General features: G+C 40.4%; 1 protein-coding gene across 3 annotated transcripts in view; it reads right to left on the minus strand.

The window, feature by feature from the left end:
- Positions 1 to 13,808: 13,808 nt before the first annotated feature.
- The window catches only part of BCAP29 (B cell receptor associated protein 29), a 51,462-nt gene continuing 39,524 nt past the window's right edge, over positions 13,809 to 25,746 (minus strand). For all 3 annotated transcript variants that reach the window (XM_070369620.1, XM_070369622.1, XM_005901426.3), the window contains exons 7-8: positions 23,242 to 23,342; positions 13,809 to 14,560 (exon numbers count right to left, since the gene is read on the minus strand). In XM_070369620.1, the coding sequence (XP_070225721.1) occupies positions 14,528 to 14,560; positions 23,242 to 23,342 (134 nt within the window). In that variant the 3' untranslated portion in view covers positions 13,809 to 14,527. The remainder of the gene's footprint in view (positions 14,561 to 23,241; positions 23,343 to 25,746) is intronic.

The raw sequence follows: 25,746 nt of genomic DNA on the forward strand, positions 1-25,746 counted from the left end.
CCACAAGCCATGCAGTACAGCCAAAACAATAACAATAATAATGTTTGAAATTCCCTAGTGGTAAGAAAAATTGTACGTATGTATATGTATCTGATAGTTGTGGATTACTAGATAAAAAAAAAGTTCTGTCAGAAAGACCATATCATCAAAATTTTGTGAATCAAGGTTTTTAAAATATATTAGGAAAACTAAGTGATTAAAATGGCTTATATGAGTTATCCTTTTTTAAAGTAGAAGAATGATCCCTTTGTATCCATATGTTGCACGAGAACTTCCACACAGTTCAAATGGAATTTGTTATCTTCTTTCAACCCCATTATTCAACCTGTGCCTGTTTCAGTGTCTTCCACCTTGATGAATAGATTACCCCTAAGGCAATAGCCTCCTATCAGATCTCCCTCCTTTTCTTCTTGCTCTTCTCAAAAGTCATTCTCCAAACCAGTCAAAAACAGTTCTAGAAATGCAAATCCAGTTAGATCTATCCTTAGCTAAAATCTTTCAAAATAACTCTTCATTGCCATTAGCCCTCTCCTCTTATACACCTAAGATACTGATCTCTCTTTTATCTCTGAGCTTGGATATCTGCTTCCTCTACTTGGAATTCCTTCCCACTTTAGCCATTCCTAAGCTTCTGCCTTGGTTTTGTTATTCCTTTCATGAATCCTTCTCCAGGAGCCAAAAGCAAGGTTAGATGATCTCCCTACACTGGTCCTAAGCAGTCTTACCACACTGAAGGGTACTTGTCTGAATTCACTATTAGACTTTAAACTCTTTTGAAGGTAAGGACTTTGTCCAGAGTGTAGTGAAGTCAGATTGAGTTTCAGCCAGAGCTCTGTTGTTTTCTACCTTTGTGACGTTGGACAGTTGTTTGCTGCTGCTGCTGCTAAGTCGCTTCAGTCGTGTCCGACTCTGTGCAACCCCTTAGACGGCAGCCCACTAGGCTCTTCCGTCCATGGGATTTTCCAGGCAAGAGCACTGGAGTGGGGTGCTGTTGCCTTCTCTGTGGGCAGTTGTTTAGCTTTCCCTTGATTGTGTCTCATAGTTTAAAAAATAAGGTTATGTGAGAATAGTACCTAATTCATTGTGTTAGTGTGAGAATTAAATGCACTGCCTGGCACATAGTGAACACGTGATAAACGTTAACTCTTATAACTGAGTTTTGGAGCCTTGGGGAGCAGTTTGAGTTAGATCTTGGTATATTTTGAGCTTCATTTCAAAAAAAGGTACATGAGTGTGTGTATATGCTATTTGATGTTGCCAGGAATTGCTAATTTTATCTGTCAAAAATTTCTTCCTAGCACGCTCTTTTGAGTCATGGATTTTGGCTTTTAAGTAAGCTAAAGGTTGTTAATTGGGAGAATGGCCAGAAAAACTTATCCATGGCTTTTGAATCACACGTTGAGCAAATCTGGCATCACAAGTGTCAAGCTGCCTTCTGTTTCTAATCACTTCTCTTTCTAATTTAGTTTCTCCCACAAAAAGGGATTATAATTGATTTTCATTGCAGAGTCCGTGGAAGATGTCACAAGATGTAAAGGCAATTATTTTCCAGTAGATGGAACCCATATTTGCTGAACGTTGCTGCTGGCTTCATCCCAAATGCTAAGCAGTGGCAATACTTTCCTAGATTGAGACGACGTGCCATTTATCTGGAGGAAATGCACACATCTTAGCTGAGAGAAAGCTTTCTTCTCCCTACATCACTGAAATTCCTTTTTTTTTTTTTTTTTTAAAGAGGCAGCACTTTATTATTTATGAAAATCTCTCCAACAGCATGGAGGTCAATGGTCTGGGCCACAAAGGTTTTGAATCCAATTCTTGTCTCAAGATAGACCTCCCTCAGGGAATTGCACTTTTCCCCCTATACTCTGAATTTTCTTTTTCTTCCCTCCCTTCATTTCTCAGCATGTATCCTTTCCCTCCCTTTATTCTAACCTTAAGAGAACAGCCTCCCTTCTCTTGAGTTTCCATATTCTGCTCTTCCAATCATGCTTTTTATTTTAAAAAATTTTTGAATGTATTCCACTCATGCTTATCATTTTCTAAGCTTAGGCATTTGTCTCTGCTTTGAAATTCCTATAAAAAGAGAAGAATCTGGAAATGAGTTTTTGTCATCAAAGCCAATATCATGAAAAATAGTGAACATTTACAAAAGGAGGAAGATTGCAAGTGCAGAAGAAAACAATGCTGTTCTCCCCTTCTGTCTATCAGAAATGGACACATCAAGCTTTGCTCATCAACTTCCTCCAGGACGTCTCCCAGCCTCTCCCTTGGATTGAATGCTTCTTCTTTGGAGATCTTACTATATATATTTTTTTCTACCACACATTTGACATCATCTGTAGTTGAGCCAGTGCCTTCTCTGTGTGTGTGTTAACTCCCAGTAGAAATAGGTTTCTTGAGGGCAGAAACTTATCTCTGTGACCCTGGGAAAGTTTCCTAACCTGTCTCACAGGTATAAGGAAATAGTTATCTTTCATGGTATTGTTGTGATGATTAAACTCAAGAGAACTTCCTGGACCTTGGTAGTTCATTCCTTTCTCTTTCTGCTTTGGTTTTGTGGTCCCCTCCACGGTGCTCACTTTTCACTTTCATGCATTGGAGAAGGAAATGGCAACCCACTCCAGTGTTCTTGCCAGGAGAATCCCAGGGACGGGGGAGCCCGGTGGGCTGCCGTCTATGGGGTCGCACAGAGTCGGACATGACTGAAGTGACTTAGCAGCAGCAGCAGCAGCCACAGTGCTCATGCTGGATTCCAGGGATGGGATTTGGGTTTGAGACCCTGCTTTGCCATTCCTTGGGAAACTCAGGAGACATATTTAAGTCTCCAAGACTTATTTTTCTTGCTTGCAAATTGGGGATAATAAAAGTATTTGCATCATAGGATTTCTGCAATAATCAAATGAGTGGGTAAAGCAATGAAAACTCAGCATACAGTGAGTACTCAATCCAATGTTGGCTGTTACTATTATGATGATACTCAGTGTAGATTTGGTGCCCCCCAAAATACTTAAATTGGGGAAAAATTCATAGCACAGTCCTTTTAATAGATCAGCAGAGGTAACCTTGGTCACGATTTTCTACTCAATGGCTGTCTTCTATTTAGTTTGCCAATTCATCTGACACCTGGACCTTGTAAACCATTTGCTGGATCAGTTCAAACCTCATTCATGTAATAAAAATCAAAAATTGTTTGCAAGACAAAAGCCAGAACGAATTAGTAAGTGAAATCATAATCAAATAGGAAAGGTGTTTAACAGAGGGTGAATGAGAGATTCCCACTGGTATACATCTTCTTTAAAATCTTAATTAGAGTTCTGGAAAAGGCAAAGTCATATGCTGATATAATGTTAATCTAATTACACTAGGAACAAATGGAGATGCTAATACGGGCGGAAGACCAATATAAACAAATCTAAACAAGGCTTTCTTTCAAAGAGCTCGTAATGTATTATAAACATCGCCTTCATCTCAACAGTACTTCTAGAAAAGTGAAATAGATTCCTAAGTTAGCACTATTGTTTTCTTTTTTTAATCAGTGTTCTGATTTCAGGAATTGACTAGTTCTACAAGGGTGCTTCTCAGGCAGCACAAGTGGTAACAACCAAGCCCCAGCACTTACCGCATGCAATATCTAACTTACCTGAAAAAACCCAATCACTTAAGAAAGAGGAAACCGAAGCTCACTGTGGTTAAATGATTTGGCTAAGGTTACACGGCTAATATGTGCTGATGGTGGCGTGTGGTGTGAAAAGGCTCCAAATCCAACACAAAGAATGAGGATTCACATTATTATAATTCTGTTTTCTATTCAGAATGAACTATATGGCAAGCTTCTATTACTTTTTATTTCCTGGACTTTTTTGGGATGTGTTCCTTTGAGTTTTTTTTTTTTTTTTAAGATGTATGTATTTATCATTGGCTGTGCTAGGTCTTCATTGCTGGGCATGGGCTTTCTCTAGTTGTGGTGAGCAGGGGCTACTCCCTAGCTGCAGTGTGTGGGCTTCTTACTGCCGTGGCTTCCCTTGCTGTGGAGCACAGGCTCCAGGGTGTGTAGGCTTCCATAGCTGCGGCGCATGGGTTCAATAGTTGTGGCACATGGGCTTCGTTGCTCCTGAGCATGTGGGATCTTTCCAGACCAGCGATCGAATCTATGTTCCCTGCACTGGCAGGCAGATTCCTAACCACTGGACTACCAGGGAAGCCCTTTGCTTTGAGTTTTTACTTTCTTGGGTATTTTTTAGTTCCCTTCTTTTGTGTTATTTGCCTAGTTTTCCATGACCACTGAAACATCACCGTTTAACCTCAAACACTCCTCCAGCATAATCAAAGTCTCCTTTCCATATGTTCCTTATATCCAGTATGTTCATTCACAACAGGAATTTGATGAACAACATCTTCCTGAAAAAGCCTCTCCCAGAGTCATCTGAGCTGCTTCCTAGCTAAGAATCTCCCTTCACCATCCTCCTGCCCTCTGTCTCTCGCTGAGCTGATCTCTGTTTTCCTGGTTCCTGGCTTCCACCTTTTCAGTTTACTCATCACGTAGGTGGAGCACATCCTCTAGACGCAGTTCCCTGAGGAGGGGTGTGTGGGAGGTAAATTTTTTGAGAATTTAAGAGCCTGAAAACGTTTTTATTCTTCCTTCATACTTGATTTATAACTTGATTGAGTACAGAATTCTGGGTTAGAAATGCTTTTCTCTCAGACTTTGGAAAGCTTTGCTCTAGCGTCTTCTACCTTCCAGATTTCCTTTTGAGAAGTTTGGATTCCCTTCACCTTTGTGTGTTGGTTTTCTCACATGAAACTTGTAGAATCTTCTCTCTGAACTCAGGTCATTCGGGTGGGTCTATTTTTAGACAGTATGCTAGGGATATGATGATATGATGGGCTCTCCTCTGTTTCTCCCTAAAAGGGCTCATTTTTATTTTCTGCAAAAAAGATTTTTTTTTATACCTTCCAGTTCTGATTTTATGGGTGAATTGAAATAAGAATCCAGTTTCTCTGAAAACATTGAGCTGTTATTATTTTTACTGTACTTTTCTTCCTCCTGAATATTTTGTATTTTCATCACATTTTTTTTTTCCAGCTTGTGTTTTTGGTTTCAATTTTTTTCATATCAGAGGCTTTTCTTATCAGGTCTCCTAAGATTTGATTGCCTCCTTGTATGTACAAGTAGGGGCCTCATAGCTGCCCAGAATTTCCGAGTGAGAGGATGAGGTGTCCTGCAGGGAGAGTTGACTGGGAACCCCTGATGTCAACACTCATGGCTGTGTCATAAGGTCTTTCTTCCAGTGTCCGAGAGGTCCCCACCTAGAAAAAGACTTGTTTGGTCTTCTGCCTGGAAGTGAGGGACTGGCTGCTGTCATGGTGGGTTGAGGAAGAAGTTCTGCAATTAGTATGCTGTGTCATTTACTTAACACATGTGTTTTCCTCTTTTGGAAAAAGACTTTCTGCTTTAGCCTCTTCAAAGAGATGAATCATCTCTGTTGGGGTGAGGGAGGGACATCACCCAGCATGGCAGGAAGACTGGGGCATCTAGGGATCTAAGTGCTTTTCAAGCAGCTTTCAACTAACCTTCCTCATTTCAGCCTATGCCTGCCCTCCTTTGCCGGGAGTAGCTGGTGCCATCACTCCCAGAGCTTCTGTTATTTGGCCCTTTTCTTGACTTGCCCCTTCTCCCCCACCTCTTCCCTCCCCCGAAAGTAGAATTCATTCTTTTTCAATTCTACCAAGTCAGTACCACTTGTTCATCTGCGCTGCAGCTCCTAGAACATTGGTGCTGTTCCTTCTCACTTTTCTTATAGGTTATGCCTTTAAAAACTTTCTTTAGTTTTAGTGCAGTTTGCTGCTGCTGCTGCTGCTAAGTCGCTTCAGTTGTGTCCGACTCTGTGCGACCCCATAGACGGCAGCCCACCAGGCTCCCCCATCCCTGGGATTCTCTAGGCAAGAACACTGGAGTGGGTTGCCATTTCCTGCTCCAATGCATGAAAGTGAAGTTGCCCAGTCGTGTCCAACTCTTAGCGACCCCATGGACTACAGCCTACCAGGCTCCTCCGTCCACGGGATTTTCCAGGCAAGAGTGCTGGAGTGGGGTGCCATTGCAGTTTAGTGCAGTTTAGGAGAGAGTAAAAGTGTGTGTTCAATCAGGTATCTTTTTGAAATTCTGTTTTCTTTAGATAAAATCCTGCATCTGATATCTTCTAGTGTTGACAGAATTTTGCAACTGCCTTCATTAGGGAAAACCAAAGGCAGCAGGCTCTGGGCATGGTGAGCTTGGGTTTTGCTCTGTTTCGGTTTTGAAATGTACAACTGTGCTTTGGATTGCCTCATAGATAGTCTAATTAAAAGTACAAATTCTCCCGGGAACTATACACAGTATTTTATAATAATCTTACAAGGGAAAAGAATCTGAAAAATATGTATGTATAACTGAGTCACTTTGCTATATACCTGAAACTACACATTGATTTACATTGTAAATCAACTAATACTTCAATTAAAAAAATAAAATTTCCTCTATACTCCACCTCCCCGACACCCCACCAAATTCTCCACACTAAGAACTAATAAAATGTTATGGGTGTCTGATTACAAATCACACTTTCAAAAGTACTTGGCATTCACATAGTTTCCTCACTGTGGTAGCTAGAACAATAAAGCGAAGTGAAAGTGTTAGCCACTCAGTCATGTCTGACTCTTGCTACCCCATGGACTGTAGGCTACCAGGCTGCTCTGTTCATGGAATTCTCCAGGCAAGAATATTGGGGTGGGTGGTTATTCTCTTCTCCACGGATTTTTCCTGACTCGGGGTCGAACCCAGGTCTCCTGCATTGCAGGCAGATTCTTTATCATTTGAGCCACCAGGGGAGCACAGATAGAAAAATAACACCCCCCTCCCCTAAAGATGACCATATTCTAATCCTCAGAAACTGTTAAGTGTGCTAAATTATGTGGCAAAGAGGAATTAAGGTAGCAGGTGGAATTAAATCAAAAGCAGATGGTAAGCAAATCAATTGCGTTTTAAGATCAACATTATCCTGGCTTCTCTGGGTAGGACACCATGTAACCACAAGAGTCCTTAAATGTAAAAGAGGGAAGTAGAAGACCAATGTCAGAGTGCAACGTGACATGAGGACTTCACTGGCCGTAACTGGCTCTGAGGATAGAATGGGGCCAGACAAGTGCAGAGCTCGAAAAGGTGGGAAACAGGTCATCCACTAGAGCTTCCAGAAGGAACCCGCTCTGCTGATACTTGGATTTTAGCTCCCTCACACTTGGAAGAAAAGTTATGACCAACCTACACAGCATATTAAAAAGCAGAGACATTACTTTGCCAACAAAGGTCCATCTAGTCAAGGCTCTGGTTTTTCCAGTAGTCATGTATGGATGTGAGAGTTGGACTGTGAAGAAAGCTGAGCACTGAAGAATTGATGCTTTTGAACTGTGGTGTTGGAGAAGACTCTTGAGAGTCCCTTGGACTGCAAGCAGATCCAACCAGTCCATCCTAAAGGAAATCAGTCCTGAATATTCATTGGAAGGACTGATGTTGAAGCTGAAACTCCAGTACTTTGGCCACCTCATGCGAAGAGTTGACTCATTGGAAAAGACTCTGATGCTGGGAGGGATTGGGGGCAGGAGGAGAAGGGGACAACAGAGGATGAAATGGTTGGATGGCATCACCAACTCGATGGACATGAGTTTGAGTGAACTCCAGGAGTTGGTAATGGACAGGGAGGCCTGGCGTGCTGCAGTCCATGGGGTTACAAAGAGTTGGACATGACTGAGCGACTGAACTGAACACTTATTGCAGACTTCTAATCCCCAGAATCTTAACAGAATACACTTGTTATGAGCAACATTTGTGATAATGTATTGCAGCAGCCCTGGGAAACTAATATACATATTATGAAGTAAAACAGCAATTGTGATGCATGTTCCACTAAATTTTGAAAAAGTTGATTACATTAACTTTTCCCTCTCATGTCTTGCCTAGAGGCAGATTTGCTTAATATTTACTTATTTGGCTGCACCAGATCTTAGTTGTGGCATGAGGGATCTTGGATCTTAGTTGTGACATGTGAAATTTTGTTGTTGTTGTTTAGTTGTGGCATGCAAACTCTTAGCTGTGGCATGTGGGATCTATCTAGTTCCCTTACTAGGGATTGAACCCAAGTCCCTTGTATTGGGAGCACGAAGTCTTAGCCACTTGACCACCTAGAGGTAGATTTGTATGAGCTAATGAAGTTTAGCTTTGGGCCTCTCACCTGACATAGGTACCCTTGGAATACTGGAGTGGTCGAGTCCAGCCAGGAAGCATTCCTGATAAACTGCCCAGGGAGAACTTAGGAGAAAGGGAGCTGGGTCTCCAAGGCTCTAGCAATTTGTCGTCATTTTTGTTCTTATTCTGAAGAAATTCTCACGTTCAAATCTAATTTTGCTTTGGTAATTTTATACTGTTTTTCTTACAGAGATTTCCACAAATTTTATCTGCTCTGGGCAACCCCACGCCCCACCAACTGTAGGTCTGGCCCTACCCTTGCCCCTTTCTTATTTTTCAAAGAGTTAGAAATATCACACACACACAGGTGTGCATATATATTTTAATCATCAGGAAAGGAAAAATATGAGTGGCAATAAAGGTTCAAGTGGCTACTAAGACATCCCAGACCCAGGCCCTTCCACAAGATCAAATCTGCCAATGGGATTTGAACGGAAATATGGCACTGGTCGGAGAAGGCAATGGCACCCCACTCCAGTACTCTTGCCTGGAAAATCCCATGGACAGAGGAGCCTGGTAGACTGCAGTCCATGGGGTCGCTAGGAGTCGGACGTGACTGTATAACTTTCAAGTAGACAACCTGAGTGACTTCACTTTCACTTTTCACTTTCATACATTGGAGAAGGAAATGGCAAGCCACTCCAGTGTTATTGCCTGGAGAATCCCAGGGACGGGGGAGCTTGGTGGGCTGCTGTCTCTGGGGTCACAGAGTCGGACACGACTGAAGCGACTTAGCAGCAGCAGCAGCAGCATGTCACTGGTCTGGAACAGGGATGTATTAAGACAGTTGGTCCAAATTGTAATTAATTTTGTTGTAATCTTCAAATAGGATATACTCTAAAGACAGGGGATGAGAAGAATTATCTGAAGAGAATCTGATACATTAGAAATATAATTAAATTCAAATAAACATTTATTGCATTTCTATGCAAATCAGAGGCTGGGCTTTGCCTAGGGCAGGAGAAGAGCTGTCAGAATGACAACCCAGAGTTGTCAGGAAAAAGTTCTTGGCAACTGCCTTATGATGCATTTTCATTGTGTAGAACTAGGGGGTCCACTTTTAAAGCATAAATTCTCCTTTCAGATTATCTTTTTCTCCCTTCCTTTCTCTCCTTCCTTCCCATTCTCTTTCCTTCCCTCCCATTCTCTCTCTCCCTCTCCCTTTTCTTCCTCTTTTCCCCCTTTGTCTTTCTTTCCTTTCTCTCTTCCTTCCTTCTCTCTTCTTCTTCACGAAGGCAATTTTCCATTGGGTACCAGTTTTTGTATAATATTCAGAGTCACTTTCTTCCAGAAAAAGTTGTTTTACTTCATTTAATCCTCTAAGTCCCTGAGGTAGAGTCTTGGTGGTGGTTTAGTTGCTCAGTCCTGTCTGACTCTTTGTGACTCCATGGACTGTAGCCCACCAGGCTCCTCTGTCCATGGGATTTCCCAAGAAAGAATACTGGAATGAGTTGCCATTTCCTTCTCCAGAACCTTTCCCCAATCCAGGAATAGAGCCGGTGTCTCCTGGATTGGAGGTGGTCTCCTACATCGCAGGCAGGTTCTTACGCTGAGCCACCCCAGGTGGTGAGGTAGTCTTTCACTTTAAAAATGAAGAAACTAGGAGTCAAAGTGGGATTTGATTTATGCATATAATAATTATGCTTGTCTGCTCGTAGAGCATTTTCTGCCTATAAAATTCCTCATTAAATGTCCCACAACAGGGGATGAATCACATGCTCTTTGTCGCAGGACAGTGGCTTTCATCTCCTTTTTCTGTCCTCATTATGGCACAGTCCTGTTGCTTGGGTGGGTAATTCTCAATGGTGTAGTTAGTAGTGAATGGGGCATACAGGTACGACTGTATGTAACTTGAAGAAACCCTGACCCATCAGGTGATGGGTGATCTTTATACACCCTATTGGAGGTCTTGCTGTAGAAAAACATGTATTGATGTGGAGGAATAAAAGCAGGTCACAAAACAGGTCACAAAACTTGTAGGATTTCATTTTTGTAAATATTTGTATATATATATAAATATTGGTATGTAAGAGCATTAACTGAACTGTATTTTTTTCTGTTTTCTATGTTGTGTGTCAGTTTTGTTTCAAGGGGAAAAAAAAAACTTGAAAAAAAAAAAAGCTTTCAGGAAGTAAATCCTTGTAGAGTGTTATTTCAGGAAGCCCTTGGCTGAGATGTGGCAGGAAGTCATCAGTGCACTGAGAATGAGAATGAAATTCTTTATCATGGGTGTTGCTTCAGGAGGAACAAAGGTTTCTGGAGTGATAATACAGTATGAAGAAACCTGGTGGACCAGGAAGGCACCTGGCTTAGGGAGCAAAGCCAAAACTTCAAATATGTTCTTTGTTCAAATTTAGAACACCTGTGACCACAAAAAACAAAAAGCCTGTAGGAACTTTAGTCTTTCCTAATTTTGTCACAATCAGAAGTCAAGTTCTTATGTTGTATGTGTGTGTGTATGTACACAAGGGGTAACTGAACGCTCTTGTGTCTGTGTGCTTCGTCCTCCTTGTGGTGAAAGTCACAGTAAAGATAAAAAAGGAGAGACCAGAAGTCGACTTCCCTTGTAAATTCTTCCTGTGTAAAATGCACAGATATTGTTGGGGCACACTACACGCTGCTGATGGACTAATAACGGGTAAGTTAAATGTAAAAAGCTGGACTGCAGAGGATGTAATTTAAAATCATGATCCAAACATAAATGGCAGGCATGAGACTCTTCGAGTAGGAAAGAGATGGGCGGGCCCTCCCATCTACATACCACCAGAGCTCAACTATGAAATAATAAAATGCACTTAGTAAATTGTTTTTTAGTCACCAGGCCGTGTGTGACTCTTCTGTGACCCCCTGGACTGTAGCCTGCCAGGCTCCCCTGTCCATGGGATTTTCCAGGCAAGAATACGGGGGTGGGTTGCCATTTCCCTCTCCAGGGGATCTTCCCGGCACATGAAGATGTCTCCTGCCCATGTCTCCTGCATTACAGGTGGATTCTTTACCACTGAGCCACTTGGGAAGCCCCAGTTAACTGATTTAAGGAATGCTAAAACAAAAAGCAAATTGAATTCTCATTAGTGGGGGTCAAGAACTCTAGGAAGGTTAGCCTGAAGAATAAAAGAAATTCAAAAGGGCTTCATGGACTTCAGATAACTCATTCTAGACATGAGCAAGGCATAAAAAGCCCCTGTTATTTATACATTGCATCATGGGTCCTCAGACACATGGCGTAACACACGTTGGTTGGACCAGGCATGGCCGTTCAGCTCTGGTGGTATGTAGATGAGAGGGACAGAGAAGGCAAAGAACCAGATGGGAATGCAGAACCAGACCAAGCCACAGAGGTGGCACAGGATAACGGGAGCAGGTGCATGCAGGAGGCTATAGCTGTGTGGTCTGAGGCAAGGCTCTCGGCAGAGCCCCACCGGGACTGCAGCGTGGGAATTTACAGATCCAGGCAGGTTGGTGGCGTCAAGACAGCACGATAGAAAGCAGTTAAATTCCAGGCTCTAGACGGTAGTTCCCAGTAATCTAGTTACCAGTACAGGGGCCCAATATAGAGTCAGACAAACAATGAAGATGACTAATGCCAAATTCTAGATGCTCAGCTAGAACTTTTTTCTTTTTTTGGCCACACTGAGTGGCATGTGGGAACTAGTTCCCCAATCAGGGCTCGAACCCATGCTCTTTGCATTGGAAGTACAGAGTCTTAACCACTGGACCCTCAGGGAAGTCCCTCAGCTACAGCTTCTTAAGTGTGACTTTCTATAACCTGGAAGTTCAAGGTACATTTGCAAGTAGGGAGAGAATCTGACAAAACTCTTAACTGATAGAAAAGGGCAAGTGTAACCTTTCTGTTTCAACCTATAATACAACCTAAGATATAAGGAAGTCATTACTGACAGGAGGAACTTAATATGCAATTTGACTAGGTCTGTGTTTATTTATAATAGGATTTGCTAAATACCCTCACTGACAAGGAGAGTCAAAAGAATTAACAAGCAGAGTTCAAGAGGCCTTCAGCCTGGTGTAAAACAGACACACTCGGGAGCCAGACTCCATGGTCCAAACCTTGGTTAGTACATATGGCAGTATTTTATTTAGCAAATTATAGCTAATCTGTGTATTAAAAACTGGAGTAATATCTGGGGAACCAGGACACCTAAATTCTAGACTCAAATCCTAGCCCTGGATCTAACTACTCATGTTAACTTGGGAAAACTGGATACATTTTTGAGGACTGTTTGCAGACCTCTACAATTGAGATGAGGACTAAGACTACTTGAATGTACGAAGTGCTTTCTGGGAATCTTTCAAATCCTTATGCCCTTCAAAGAGCACTGGGTCTTTCCCCTTGCTGTACAGTCTGCACAACTTTTGGGAATTACTGTGTTATCTCAGTTTATATATTAATCCCAACCTAAATGTTATGATTCCCATTTCAGAGATGAGGAAATGGAAATCTAGCAAGTTTGATTTATCTGTGCAAAATCCAATGGCTAAATTAGTGGTGAGAATAGGATTATTATTTGGTTCTGTCAGTTCTAAAGTGGTATAATTTCTATTTTTCTGTTCTAGTCAAGCTATGGTTTTTCCAGTGGTCATGTATGGATGTGAGAGTTGGACTGTGAGGAAGGCTGAGTGCCGAAGAATTGATGCTTTTGAACTGTGGTGTTGGAGAAGACTCTTGAGAGTCCCTTGGACTGCAAGGAGATCCAACCAGTCCATTCTGAAGGAGATCAGCCCTGGGTGTTCTTTGGAAGGAATGATGCTAAAGCTGAAACTGCAGTACTTTGGCCACCTCATGGGAAGAGTTGGCTCATTGGAAAAGACTCTGATGCTGGGAGGGACTGGGGGCAGAAGGGGACGACAGAGGATGAGATGGCTGGATGGCATCACTGACTCGATGGACGTGAATCTGGGTGAACTCCGGGAGTTGGTGATGGACAGGGAGGCCTGGCGTGCTGCGATTCATGGGGTCGCAAAGAGTCGGACACGACTGAGCGACTGATCTGATCTGATCTGATTCTGTCATTAGACTTGGTTTGTTGACCAGGCCAGGATCATAAATACTCAGAATCTGTATCTCACTCTGGTAGGCTGGCACTTTGATATTTTTAAGTTGCTGCTTGTTCAGTTCTCTCCTCTGTCAGCGTTCCCTTGCCTTGTTATTTATGGTTCTGTCAGCCCATATGGCCTAATTCCCATTTCTTACTCTGTTAAATGTCTCCTACATGTCTGTTTTCTAGCAGTAACTCCTTTTATCTGAAATAAAATTCTTATGTACTTGCTCATTTCTTTTGTATTTGCCACGTTACAATGAAAAAAACTAATTATGCATGAAGTTGGTGCTAAAATGATCATAATAAAGGATAAAACAAACATCAGGGAAGTAAAGACTCTAGTAATTATTTTCCATTTTTTTTATATCTAGGTCTTTAAGAAACAAGGAAGATAGCTTTCAAGTCTAAACACTGGAGCGACCTAAATCACATTAATATAACAATCATCCTCTTCTAAAGGAAACTAAATGAATACATGAATGGAAAATAGTATTTAATATGTAGCTTTCAGAATATAGAAACATCTCAGAGAAATTGTGACCCCAGTGTACGTATATATGAGGTAATGTCTGTATAATTAGCAACTCTCACAGCAATGGGAAACATTACTTTTTGGATACATTATACATAAACTTTCTATCTCAAGAATTCCACATTGTTGTAAAATTATTTCAGTTCAGTGCTATGGCAGTTATGCAAATAGATGTAAACTCCATTCCCAGATGAACATTAAAAAAGCAGAATGCCTACTAATTATGTGTTATTAACATAAGTGTCAACAAAAATAGTTTAACAGGTGCAGAAACACAATACTGAAAATATAATTATCAATACAGCTGTCTTAAAAGAGTTAACTAGTACCATCAGGCTTAAAAAAAAAGCACTTAAGGTCATTGTTTTCATGTTTCACTCTTTCAGCCACCATACACCAGTGTTACTATCGGTATCTAAATAAAGTGTTTAACATGCTTATATTTTATTTAAGAGCTGGAATACAGGCTTTACAATATATCTGAAACATCATCAATACTGTGATAATGCCATTATGATAAGTCTATGTGTGTGGCATTAAAAAAATAATGGCTGGTTATAGTATGTTTTTCTGAACTGAATTTTTAAATTTTTTAGAGGCTAACATGATAAGAAATTTTTCTTCTTGACATGGTATATTCACAATCTTCTTTCATAAAGTTCACAGGCATTTCTTGTCTTTCCCTGCACGATCCTGTAAGAAAAAAACATGACTTAGGTAGTTAGAGAAACAGATTCACAAATATGACAAGGAATTTTAAAAAACATTGTCTTTCAGTTCTGGTTTCCTCGGTGTGTATGCCCAGCAGTGGGATTGCTGGGTCGTATGGCATGGAAGCAACCTAGACGTCCATCGGCAGACGAATGGATAGGAAAGTTGTGGTACATATACACAGGAATATTACTCAGCTATAAAAAAGAATGGATTTGAGTCAGTTCTAAAGAGGTGGATGAAACTGGAGCCTATTACACAGAGTGAAGTAAGTCAGAAGGGAAAACACCAATACAATATATTAATGCAAATATATTTACATTTAGAAATTGTATTAGAATTTAGAAAGATAGTAATGATGACCTTATATGCAAGATAGCAGAAGAGACACAGATGTAAAGAACAGACTTTTGGACTCTGTGGGAGAAGGTGAGGGTGGGATGATTTCAAAGAATAGCATTGTATGTATTTTACCATATGTGAAATACATGACCAGTCCAAGTTCCGTGCATGAAGCAGGGCACTCAAAGCTGGTGCACTGGGACAACCCAGAGGGATGGGATCGGGAGGGAGGTGGGAGGGGGGTTCAGGATGGGGGACACATGTACACCCATGGCTGATTCATGTCAATGTATGGCAAAAACCACAATACTGTAAAGTAACTAACCCCCAATTAAAATAAATTTAAAAAATAAAAGCATTCTCTTTTCTATGTATAGTTATTAATTACAAGGATAATCAGATGAAAATACAAAGTCTCATATTTTAATAAACTACAAAATGTGTAGTTTTACTTGAAAAAGTGTTTAAAAGGAAAAGAAACAACACTCTTGTTAAGTTAATCTTTTCCCTTGCTTTAATCTATTTTGCTTTCATTTCACAGGTTATACAAGGAAAACAAAATTTCTAAAATTCCCCTCTTGCAAACCTAATTAAGATTTTTGGCAAAGAAAGAATGAAGGAAACAAAAAAATCCATACGGGTGGCTTTTTTTGTTGTTGTTCTTCTGACATTTGCCAATAGAACTGGCTTCTCAAATTATACTCTTTGCTGATCATAAGACGACTATAATACATCATTTAAAACTGGAGGAAAATGGGATAGAAATTAACCATAAGAGATCATTTTATTGAGAAAAAATAAAACAAACAATGGAGTTGTGTGGTTATTGCTGCAGCTATCAAGCTCTCTTTTGGGCTGAGCATTCTTGCTTTCATCAGGGCAACTTCAGTAACATTAACTCAAAGCAACTAAGTCAGAGGACAGCATTAGAGGAGGCACCTGAATAACAAGGTATTGCTCTTATGTGTTCACATATATCTTACCACTTTTGATAAAAATCATAGCTTTAATGGAGCTGCTACCCTGACGAGTCCCTTAAGCGAAGGGTGATTTTCCAAAATGCAACTTTAAAAGTGGCTAGTGCTGACAAGTCTGTGCTGTCAACCTGAATACGCTCTGTGCTTTTTTTTTCTAGAAGATAGTCAGGGCAAACAAGGAAAGGCAAAGAATACATGTTTTGAAGGTACTGTTTTCCAATATTTATTTAGTGCCTATAACAGGGAGGGGATCAGATGGGGAAATCCAAAGAGGTTTAAAAGATATAAAGTGGCATTTGTTTACAATAGAGAAACCAGTTTCCCCTCTTCCACCTGTTTCCTTAATATTTTAACAGTTCTTTATGTCATGATTTATTTAAAGTATATAAAACTGAAAAGTTAAGTTTCCCCTAAGAAACTTTATGATGTAATTCAATTATTGAAGTTGGTCTGACATCAGAAGTAAAATTCATGACGGATAATTTGGTACAGCTTTTTACTGTGGCTGGTCTAGAGCAATCTTTAGCTTCTCAAGTGGGTTCAGAAGACGAATATAAAAATGGTTCTGGCAAAGAAAGAATGAAGGGAACGGAAAAATCCAAGTGGGTGGCCTTTTTTTTTGTTCTTCTGATATTAGCCAACAGAACTGGCTTCTCAGTTCTGGCTTATACTGGCTTATACCCTTTCCTGATCATAAGATGACTATAATACATCATTTAAACTGCAGGAAAATGGGACAGACATTAACCATAAGAGATCATTTTCTGCACTGAGAAAAAAATATCACAAACAACAGAGTTGTGTGGTTCCTGCTGCACCAGGGAAACCATCATGCTCTCTTCTGGACTGAGCATTCACGCTTTCAAAACAACTTCAGCAACATTAACCTCAGGACAAGTCAGAAGACAGCATTAGAGGAGGGATCTGAATAACAAGGTTTCCTTTGTGTTTTTACACGTATCTTACTTTAGAAAAAAACACAGCTTTAATGGAGCTGCTACTCTGACAAGTCCCTTAAGCGAAGGATGATTTGCCAAATGAAATTTTTAAAGTGGCTAGTGCTGACAGCTCTGTGCTGCCAATGACCTTGAGTATGTTCTGTTTTCTTTTCCAGAAGAGTGTCAGGGCAAACAAGGAATGGCAAAGACTATTAATACATATTTCCAAGGGACTGATTTCTATTTTTTTAAAATTTAGTGCCTATAACAGGGATAGCTCAGTGGTAAAGAATCCACCTCCAATGCAGGAGACATGGGTTCAATCCCTGGGTTGGGCAGATCTGAAATGGCAACCCATTCCAGTATTCTTGCCTGGGAAATCCCATGGACAGAGGAACCTGGCAGGCTACAGTCCATGGGATCGCAAGAGCTGGTCATGACTTAGCGACTAAACCACCACTACCACCATAACAGGGAGAGGATTGGATGGGGAAATTCAAAGGGATTTAAAAGATGTAAAGTGGGATTTGTTTACAATAGAGAAACCAGTTTTCTCCTCTCTCATTATTAATATTTTAACAGTCCTTTATTTTAAGATATTTTATTAAAAATAAATCAAGTATATAAAACTTAAAAGTTGTTTCCCAATGAACTTTATGATGTAATTCAATTATTGAGGTTGGTCTGACAACAGAAGTAAAATTCATAAAGGACAATTTGGCACAGCTTTTTACTGTGGCTGGTCTAGAGCAATCTTTCGCTTCTCAAGTGGGTTCAGAAAGTGAATATCAAAGTGTAAGAGTGACTTTTAAGAAAATGGTTCTTATATAATGACACCTAAATCTCAGAATATTATTCAGGCTCTCATATTGGATAATGAGGGGTTAAGTATAGGTGAATGGGGAAAAAATGTGTCCAATTAAGAAATAACTTTCCTACAGTAGTAGATGTAATGGTCATCTGAGTTAAATTCACCCAACCAATCCATTTTAGTTTGTTCATTCCAAAAGCCACCACAGTCAACAAAAGAGTCTGAAATGCAGTACTCGGATGCAATCTCAAAAAGGACAGAATGATCTGTTTGCACCCAAGGCAAACCATTCAATATCACAGTAATCCAAGTCTATGCCCCAACCAGTAATACTGAAGAAGCTGAAGTTGAATGGTTCTATGAAGACCTACAAGATCTTCTAGAACTAATACCAAAAAAGGATGTCCTTTTCATTATAGGGGACTGGAATGCAAAAGTAGGAAGTTAAGAGATACCTGGCTGCTGCTAAGTCACTTCACTGACTGGAGTAACAGGCAAATTTGGCCTTGGAGTACAAAATGAAGCAGGTCAAGGTCTAACAGAATTTTGCCAAGAGAACGCACTGGTCATAGCAAACACCCTCTTCCAACAACACAAGAGAAGACTCTACACATGGACATCACCAGATGGTCAACACTGAAATCAGACTGATTATACTCTTTGCAGCCAAAGATGGAGAAGCTCTATAATCAGCAAAAACAAGACTGGGAGCTGACTGTGGCTCAGATCATGAACTTCTTATTGCCAAATTCAGACTGAAATTGAAGAAAGTAGGGAAAACCACTAGACCATTTAGGTATGACCTAAATCAAATCCCTTATGATTATTTAGTGGAAGTGACAAATAGAATCATGGGATTAGATCTGATAAGACAGTTCCTGAAGAACTATGGACGGAGGTTCATAGCTCAGAGGCTGTGATCAAAACCATCCCCAAGAAAAAGAAATGCGAAATGAAAAACAGTTGTCTGAGGAGGCCTTACAAATAGCTGAGAAAAGAAGAGATGTGAAAGGTGAAGGAGAAAAGGAAAGATATACCCATCTGAATGCAGAGTTCCAAAGAATAGCAAGGAGACATAAGAAAGCCTTCCTCAGTGATCAGTGCAAAGAAACAGAGGAAAACAATAGAATGGGAAAGACTAGAGATCTCTTCAAGAAAATTAGAGATACCAAGGGAACATCTCATGCAAAGATAGGCACCATAAAGGACAGAAATGGTATGGACCTAACAGAAGCAGAAGATATTAAGAAGAGGTAGCAAGAATATACAGAAGAACTATACAAAAAAGATCTTCATGACCCAGATAACCACAATGGTGTGATCACCCACCTAGAGCCAGACATAATGGAACGCAAAGTCAAGTGGGCCTTAAAGTATCACTACAAACAAAGCTAGTGGAGGTGATGCAATTCCAGTTGAGCTATTTCATATCCTGAAAGATGATGCTGTGAAAGTGCTGCACTCAATATGCCAGCAAATTTGGAAAATGCAGCAGTGGCCACAGGACTGGAAAAGGTCAGTTTCCATTCCAATCCCAACAAAGGCAATGCCAAAGAATGTTCAAACCACCGCATAGTTGCACTCATTTCACACGCCAGCAAAGTAATGCTCAAAATTCTCCAAGCCGGGCTTCAACAGTATGTGAACTGTGAACTTCCAGATGTCCAAGCTGGATTTAGAAAAGGCAGAGGAATCAGAGATCAAATTGCTAACATTCGTTGGATCATCAAAAAGCAAGAAAGTTCCAGAAAAACACCTACTTCTGCTTTATTGACTATGCCACAGCCTTTGATTGCATGGATCACAACAAACTGCGGACAATTCTGAAAGAGATGGGAATACCAGACCACCTGACCTGCCTCTTGAGAAATCTGTATGCAGGTCAGGAAGCAACAGTTAGAACTGGACATGGAACAACAGACTGGTTCCAAATTGGGAAAGGAGTACGTCAAGGCTGTATATTGTCACCCTGCTTATTTAACTTCTATGCAGAGTACATCATGAGAAATGCTGGACTGGATGAAGCTCAAGCTGTAATCAAGACTGCTGGGAGAAACATCAATAACCTCAGATACGCAGATGACACCACCCTTGTGGCAGAAGGCGAAGAACTAAGAGCCTCTTGATAAAAGTGAAAGAGGAGAGTGAAAGAGTTGGCTTAAACCTCAACATTCAGAAAACTCAGATCGTGGCATCTGGTCCCATCACTTCATGGCAAATAGATGGGGAAACAATGACACACTTTATTTTTTGGGCTCCAAGATCACTGCAGATGCTGACTTCAGCCATGAAATTAAAAGACATTTGCTCCTTGGAAGAAAAGCTATGACCAACCTAGACAGCATATTAAAAAGCAGAGACATTACTTTGCTGACAAAGGTTCATCCAGTCAAAGCTATGGCTTTTCTAGTAGTCATGTACGGATGTGAGAACTGGAGTATAAAGAAAGCTGAGAGCCAAAGAATTGATGCTTTTGAACTGTGGTGTTGGAGAAGACTCTTGAGAGTCCCTTGGACTGCAAGGAGATTCAACCAGTCCATTTTAAAGGAAATCAGTCCTGAGTATTCATTAGAAGGGCTGATGCTAAAGCTGAAACTCCAATACTTTGGCCACCTGATGCAAAGAACTAACTCATATGAAAAGACTCTGATGCTGGGAAAGACTGAAGGTGGGAGTAAAAGGGGATGACATAGAATGAGATTGGATGGCATCACTGACGTGATGGCCGTGAGTTTGAGTAAGCTCTGGGAGTTGGTGATGGACAGGGAAGCCTGGTGTGTTGCAGTCTATAGGGTCACAAGAGATGGGCATGACTGAGTGAGTGAACTAAACTGAACAGTTGTAGAGAGTTTATCTTGTTTAAAGATATTTGAAGGGCTTTCTTGCTCAGGATTTGATTTAATGCTCATGAGATATTAAAATCCTCATCTAAGCATTAAAGAAGCCAAGGTGCATGAATGTCAAATGATTCACCTGAGGTTTACAGAATTGTTTAACCATGGGGCTAAGAGTTTTTTTTCTTCAAATAGATATTTGTTACAGGGAATTGGTTTTATAGGTGGTAAGAGAGTAGAACTGAAACAGGATGGCAAGGCAACTTAGCAATTAGCAACAGGAGAAAACCACTCTTTGGATTGAAGGGCATTGGAGGAGACAGTATTACAGATCCCAGGAATGAGGGACACCAGGTGGAAGCCCCCAGTGGGAACTGTAACTGTGGAAAGAGATGAGGCTGCTGTGGCAGATGCTGCCCAAAGCTGAGAGAGCAGGTGAAGTTCCTGGCTTTCCCCTTTTCCTGCCTTTAGTCTTTTACCCATGCCTCCCTTTGGCTGAATCTGCCCAGAAGCCAGAGAACAGATTCCAGAACTGATAGTCCAATGACCAGCAGGTGAAAGAGCCTAACAGTTAATGATGATGATTTCTTGACTTTGAATCCAGTTGTGAATGCTATCACTTTTCAGTTAGTGCCTTTGGGTACATTATTTAACATCTATGGGTCTCATTTTCCTTATTTACATAATATATATTTTAATTGACAAGCTAAGACAGAAAGTACGAGGATAACATATATGAAGCCACCAACTAAGTGCTCGGTCCAGAGCACATCCTTAGTAAGTACTATCCATTAAACATTTAAAAAACCTGGATATAAGGCCTAAATGCATTAACACCCAACTCTCAGCAAAACCTGGATGTAAGGCCTAAGTGCATCAATGCCCAACTCTTAGCCTGGTACTTGGCATATTTGGGATGAGGTCGTTTTTTCAAAGACACAGATTTAACAGTCACTTTCTTGGGAGGGGATTTCTCATAAAAGCTTTGTGAACACTTTTATCAAGAACGTATAAGCTGTAATCTGAAATTTTGGGGGAAAGCTTTTTTGCATTGAGTGTCTCTTAGTAACATATACTTTTTAGGGATTAAGAGAATCATTGGCTGCTGCCACAGTGGGAAATTCAGCAATGGAGTCTTCCTGCTGCTTCTCCATCTAGGGATCTAAGTGTTTCTGACACCTAGGCAGAATCCACTGGTGTAAGGTACTCATCCTTATTGCCTATACTCTGACCTCACACATGGGAAGGTGAAAAAGTTCTTTTTCTAGGCGAGAGGCTTCTAAAGTGTTTCTCCACTTTCCATGGAGGATCTTGAAGGATGCAAAGGAATAATTCTCATCTCATCAGGCCATGATGAAGCCAACAATTTCAGGACCTCTATTTTAGAGATGGGTAAAGGGTGGTCTTGCTGAAAATCTAACTGGTTTCTCCAGACCCTGTGAACTGAGCTTTGGGTGTCCTGGGTCTGGAGCACATAAGGTATCTATCTGTCTCTGGTTGTCCTATTGTCAAAGTAGGTTAGTTAAACATGCAACTCGGCTGGGAATAACAGATTGCCAATGTGCTTTGGACCTTCTCTTAACTGGCTCTAATCAAGGCCAGAGTGCCTGGAAAAGAGTAATTCATTATTTCAGTAAAATTTCAATAATGGTGATAATTATGGTAAAAGCTCTCATTCCTTGGGTGTTTACTGGCCAGGTACAATGCTAAGTGGCCTACACATTTTCTTTAATCCTCCCAACAAGCTGGTGAGCCAGGTGCTATTATTGTTCTGATTCTACAGATGAAGAGAAGTGAGCCCCAGAAGCGTGACATAAACTGCTTGGGATCACAAAGCTAGCATGAGAGTTAAGTTATTCCAGTTGTCCGACTCCAAGGCCTATGAGTAGAGTGCTTGCTTGTCTTGTACCAGGCACGTTGCTAGGCCTTGAAGATACAATGACCACTGACAAGCAGGGAAATGAGTCTTGGGACTAAGGTTTCTTGTACAGTGAAATAACTGTAAAGCTGTAATTGCTAAAAAGCATTGATTGAAGGCCACAAATGCTACCAAATTCTAAGGAAAAGCCCAACCTGAAAGCAGAAGAGCAGAGACAGTCCATTTTGGGAGGAACTAGGAAAGCCAGGATTGCCTCTGGAATGGGTGGGTCTTCCCAGTGGGCTGGCAAATCAATTCAGGTTATGACCTGGCAGCCCAAGAGGGAAGGAAGACAAGCCCATTCTATGGGTGAATGTAGGGAACTGGCTCTTGCTGAACTGAAGGGGAAGAGAAAGAAAATCATGGCCCCAACTTTGTAACTTCAATGACAAAATGGTTTTCTCTATTTCCATCTTTCAACTCAACTCTGGAGGAAAAACATATATTTGAATGCTTTTGGGTTTGTCTTAAGATGTTTAAAACAGCAGGACAGAAGAGTAGTGTGATGTAGGTCTTCGATTTTTGGTTGTATTTTGACATGCATATGGCAAACATTCCAAATGTCAAAACTAAATTATTTCAGGACCAGCCTTTTTTTCAATGTTGCTCAATTCTTTTGCTTAAAACATCACCGCAACTGTAAGATAGCATGCTGTAAATCTTTATGTCACGATTATCTTGCATATTGATGTCCCACTCTTAAGCCTCCAAGTAAAAATTGGCTTAATCATTTAGCAAAGTCAGAATTAAGAACACCTTGACTTGGGAAGGTGAACAGCCCAAATAATTTACTTAAGTAATTATTTTTTAAAAGCTGAGGCTCATAAAGTGGATGTCACCCACCTGAAGTTCTGAGTGTTCTCTCAGGAGCCGGTCGTACTCTTTTGAAAGTCTCTCTGATTGCATCTTCATTATCATCACGTCATTTTGTGCCTTAGAAAGGGCTAGAGAACATTGAATAGAATTAAAAAATCTTGAATTTGAAATTATTTCAAATTTATGGGAAAGTTGCAAAGAGAACTCCTTTGTAGCCTTTATTTGATATTGTATTCTCTCTGTACAAGCACAATTATTTTCTTGAACCATCTGAGATCAAATTACAGACTTCATGCCCCTTTACCCTTAGGAAATCACTGTGTATTTCCTAAGAACAAAGATATTCATAGTATAGTTACCAAATTTAGGAAATTTAACATCAATATAATACTTTTTATCTGATCTACCATCCATTTCCAATCTTCGCAACTGAACCACTTACGTCCTTTTTATCATTTTTTTCAGTTCTAGTCCAGATATCTAGTCCTATATTGAAGATTAGCATTAAGATGTCATATCTCTTTAATTTCCATTAATCTGGGATAATTCATTAGCTTTCCCCCTTGCCTTCTTCTCCCTACTCTTCAATGACACTGATATTTTGAAGAACACAGCTCCCTCTTTTTAATAGAATGTTTTCCATTTTGATTTTGCCTGATGTTCTCTGATTAAATTCAGATTATATCTCCCTCTTACATGCAAATATGACATAATGTTGAATGTATGTTGATGCTGAATGTATCTCAAGGTTATAACATCCAGAGGCCCATCTGCCTCTGTTTTTTCCATTTTTATAGTTATTTTCCTCCTGTAACTAAGAAGTGGTGAGACACTTAAGACTATGTAATGATACCACCTTATGGCAGAAAGCGAAGAGGAACATAAGAGCCTCTTGATGGAGGTGAAAGAGGAGTGAAAAAGCTGGCTTAAAACTCAACATTCAAAAAACTAAGATCATGGCATCTGGTCCCATCACTTCATGACAAATAGACGGGGAAAAAAATGGAAACAGTGACAAACTTTATTTTCGTGGGCTCCAAAATCACTCCAATCGGTGAACGCAGCCATGAAATTAAAAAGTGCTTGCTCCTTGGAAGAAAAGCTATGACAAACTTAGACAGTGTATTAAAAAGCAGAGACATCACTTTCCTGATAAAGGTCCGTATAGTCAAAGCTATGGTTTTTCCAACAGTCATGTATGGATGTGAGAGTTGGACCATAAAGAAGACTGAGTGCTGAAAAATTGATGCTTTTGAACTGTGGTGCTGGAGAAGACTCTTTAGAGTCCCTGGACAGCAAGGAGATCAAACTAGTCAATCCTAAAGGAAATCAACCCTGAATATTCATTGGAAGGACTGATGCTGAAGCTCTAATACTCTGGCCAACTGACGCAAAGAGCTGACTCACTGCAAGACTCTGATGCTGAGAAAGATTGAGGGCAGGATAAGGGGGCGACAGAGGATGAAATGGTTGGATGGCATCATAGACTCAATGGAAACAAGTTTGAGAAACTCCAGAAGATAGTGAAGGACAGGGAAGCCTGGTGTGCTGCAGTCCATGGGGTTGGGACATGACTGAGTGACTGAACAACAAAACATCCTGCTTCTTGTCAAAATGTCAAGCTTATATTCAGCATCTACAGATCATTCTTTCCCAAAATCAATCTTTGTTATGATGATTGCAAAATAGTGATTTTCCAACTTCACCATTCAATCCAAATTTATCAGTCAGCACTGTAGTATAAAGAAGAGTCTTCCTTTCTTTCATATCCATCCATCCACCATCAGTATGAACTAAAAATAGATTCCTATTTTTAAAAATGATTTATAACTCATGAATATACTTCATTTCCCCCAGGTCTGGCCAGGGGGAACCCCTTTCAGGCTGGCATTTATGTCCTTTGACTATGCCCCCAACAGTTTCTGGCACAAGATGTTCCAGATTTACCCTAACCTTTCCCAGGTTCAGCCTGGACTCAAGCATTACCAAATACAACTTATCAGAAGGGTCTGCTTTTGAAAAAACTTGAGGGTGGGAAAAATATTTTATCATTTTTACTAAGAGATGGGCGACTCTATTTCCTTAAGAATGATCACTTTCTTATACAAAGTAGAAAAATATGGGGTGTATAAGTGGTGTTTAAAGACATTACTTCAACATGCAAGTCAACACTTTGTGTAGAAGCCAGTGAGCAAATGTGCAGAAGGGAAGAGTTGTGTAAGATGGACTGGAGAAATTCTGGGAATCCTGAACTAGCTCTACATACAATTCTGCACATGCAGCCTTCAGAAGTTCTACATTTGTAAATCTTTGAGGGTAGGATTTGAGGAAAGAAAGTGGGATTTATAAAACTTAAGTCACTTTTTTTGCAAAATGAAATTAAATTTTAGGTTCTCTTTATAAACAGTTTGATTGTCTTCCCTCCTGAAAAGCCATCATATGGGCATTTTTATATATAAATGTGTAAGTCACTATCAACTGAAGTACCTTTTGTATCAATACTTTCTTCACTATTTTGTCTAATTAAACTCT

The sequence above is a fragment of the Bos mutus genome, chromosome 4 (assembly GCF_027580195.1).
Source record: "Bos mutus isolate GX-2022 chromosome 4, NWIPB_WYAK_1.1, whole genome shotgun sequence".
In the NCBI taxonomy this organism is placed as follows: Eukaryota; Metazoa; Chordata; class Mammalia; order Artiodactyla; family Bovidae; genus Bos; species Bos mutus.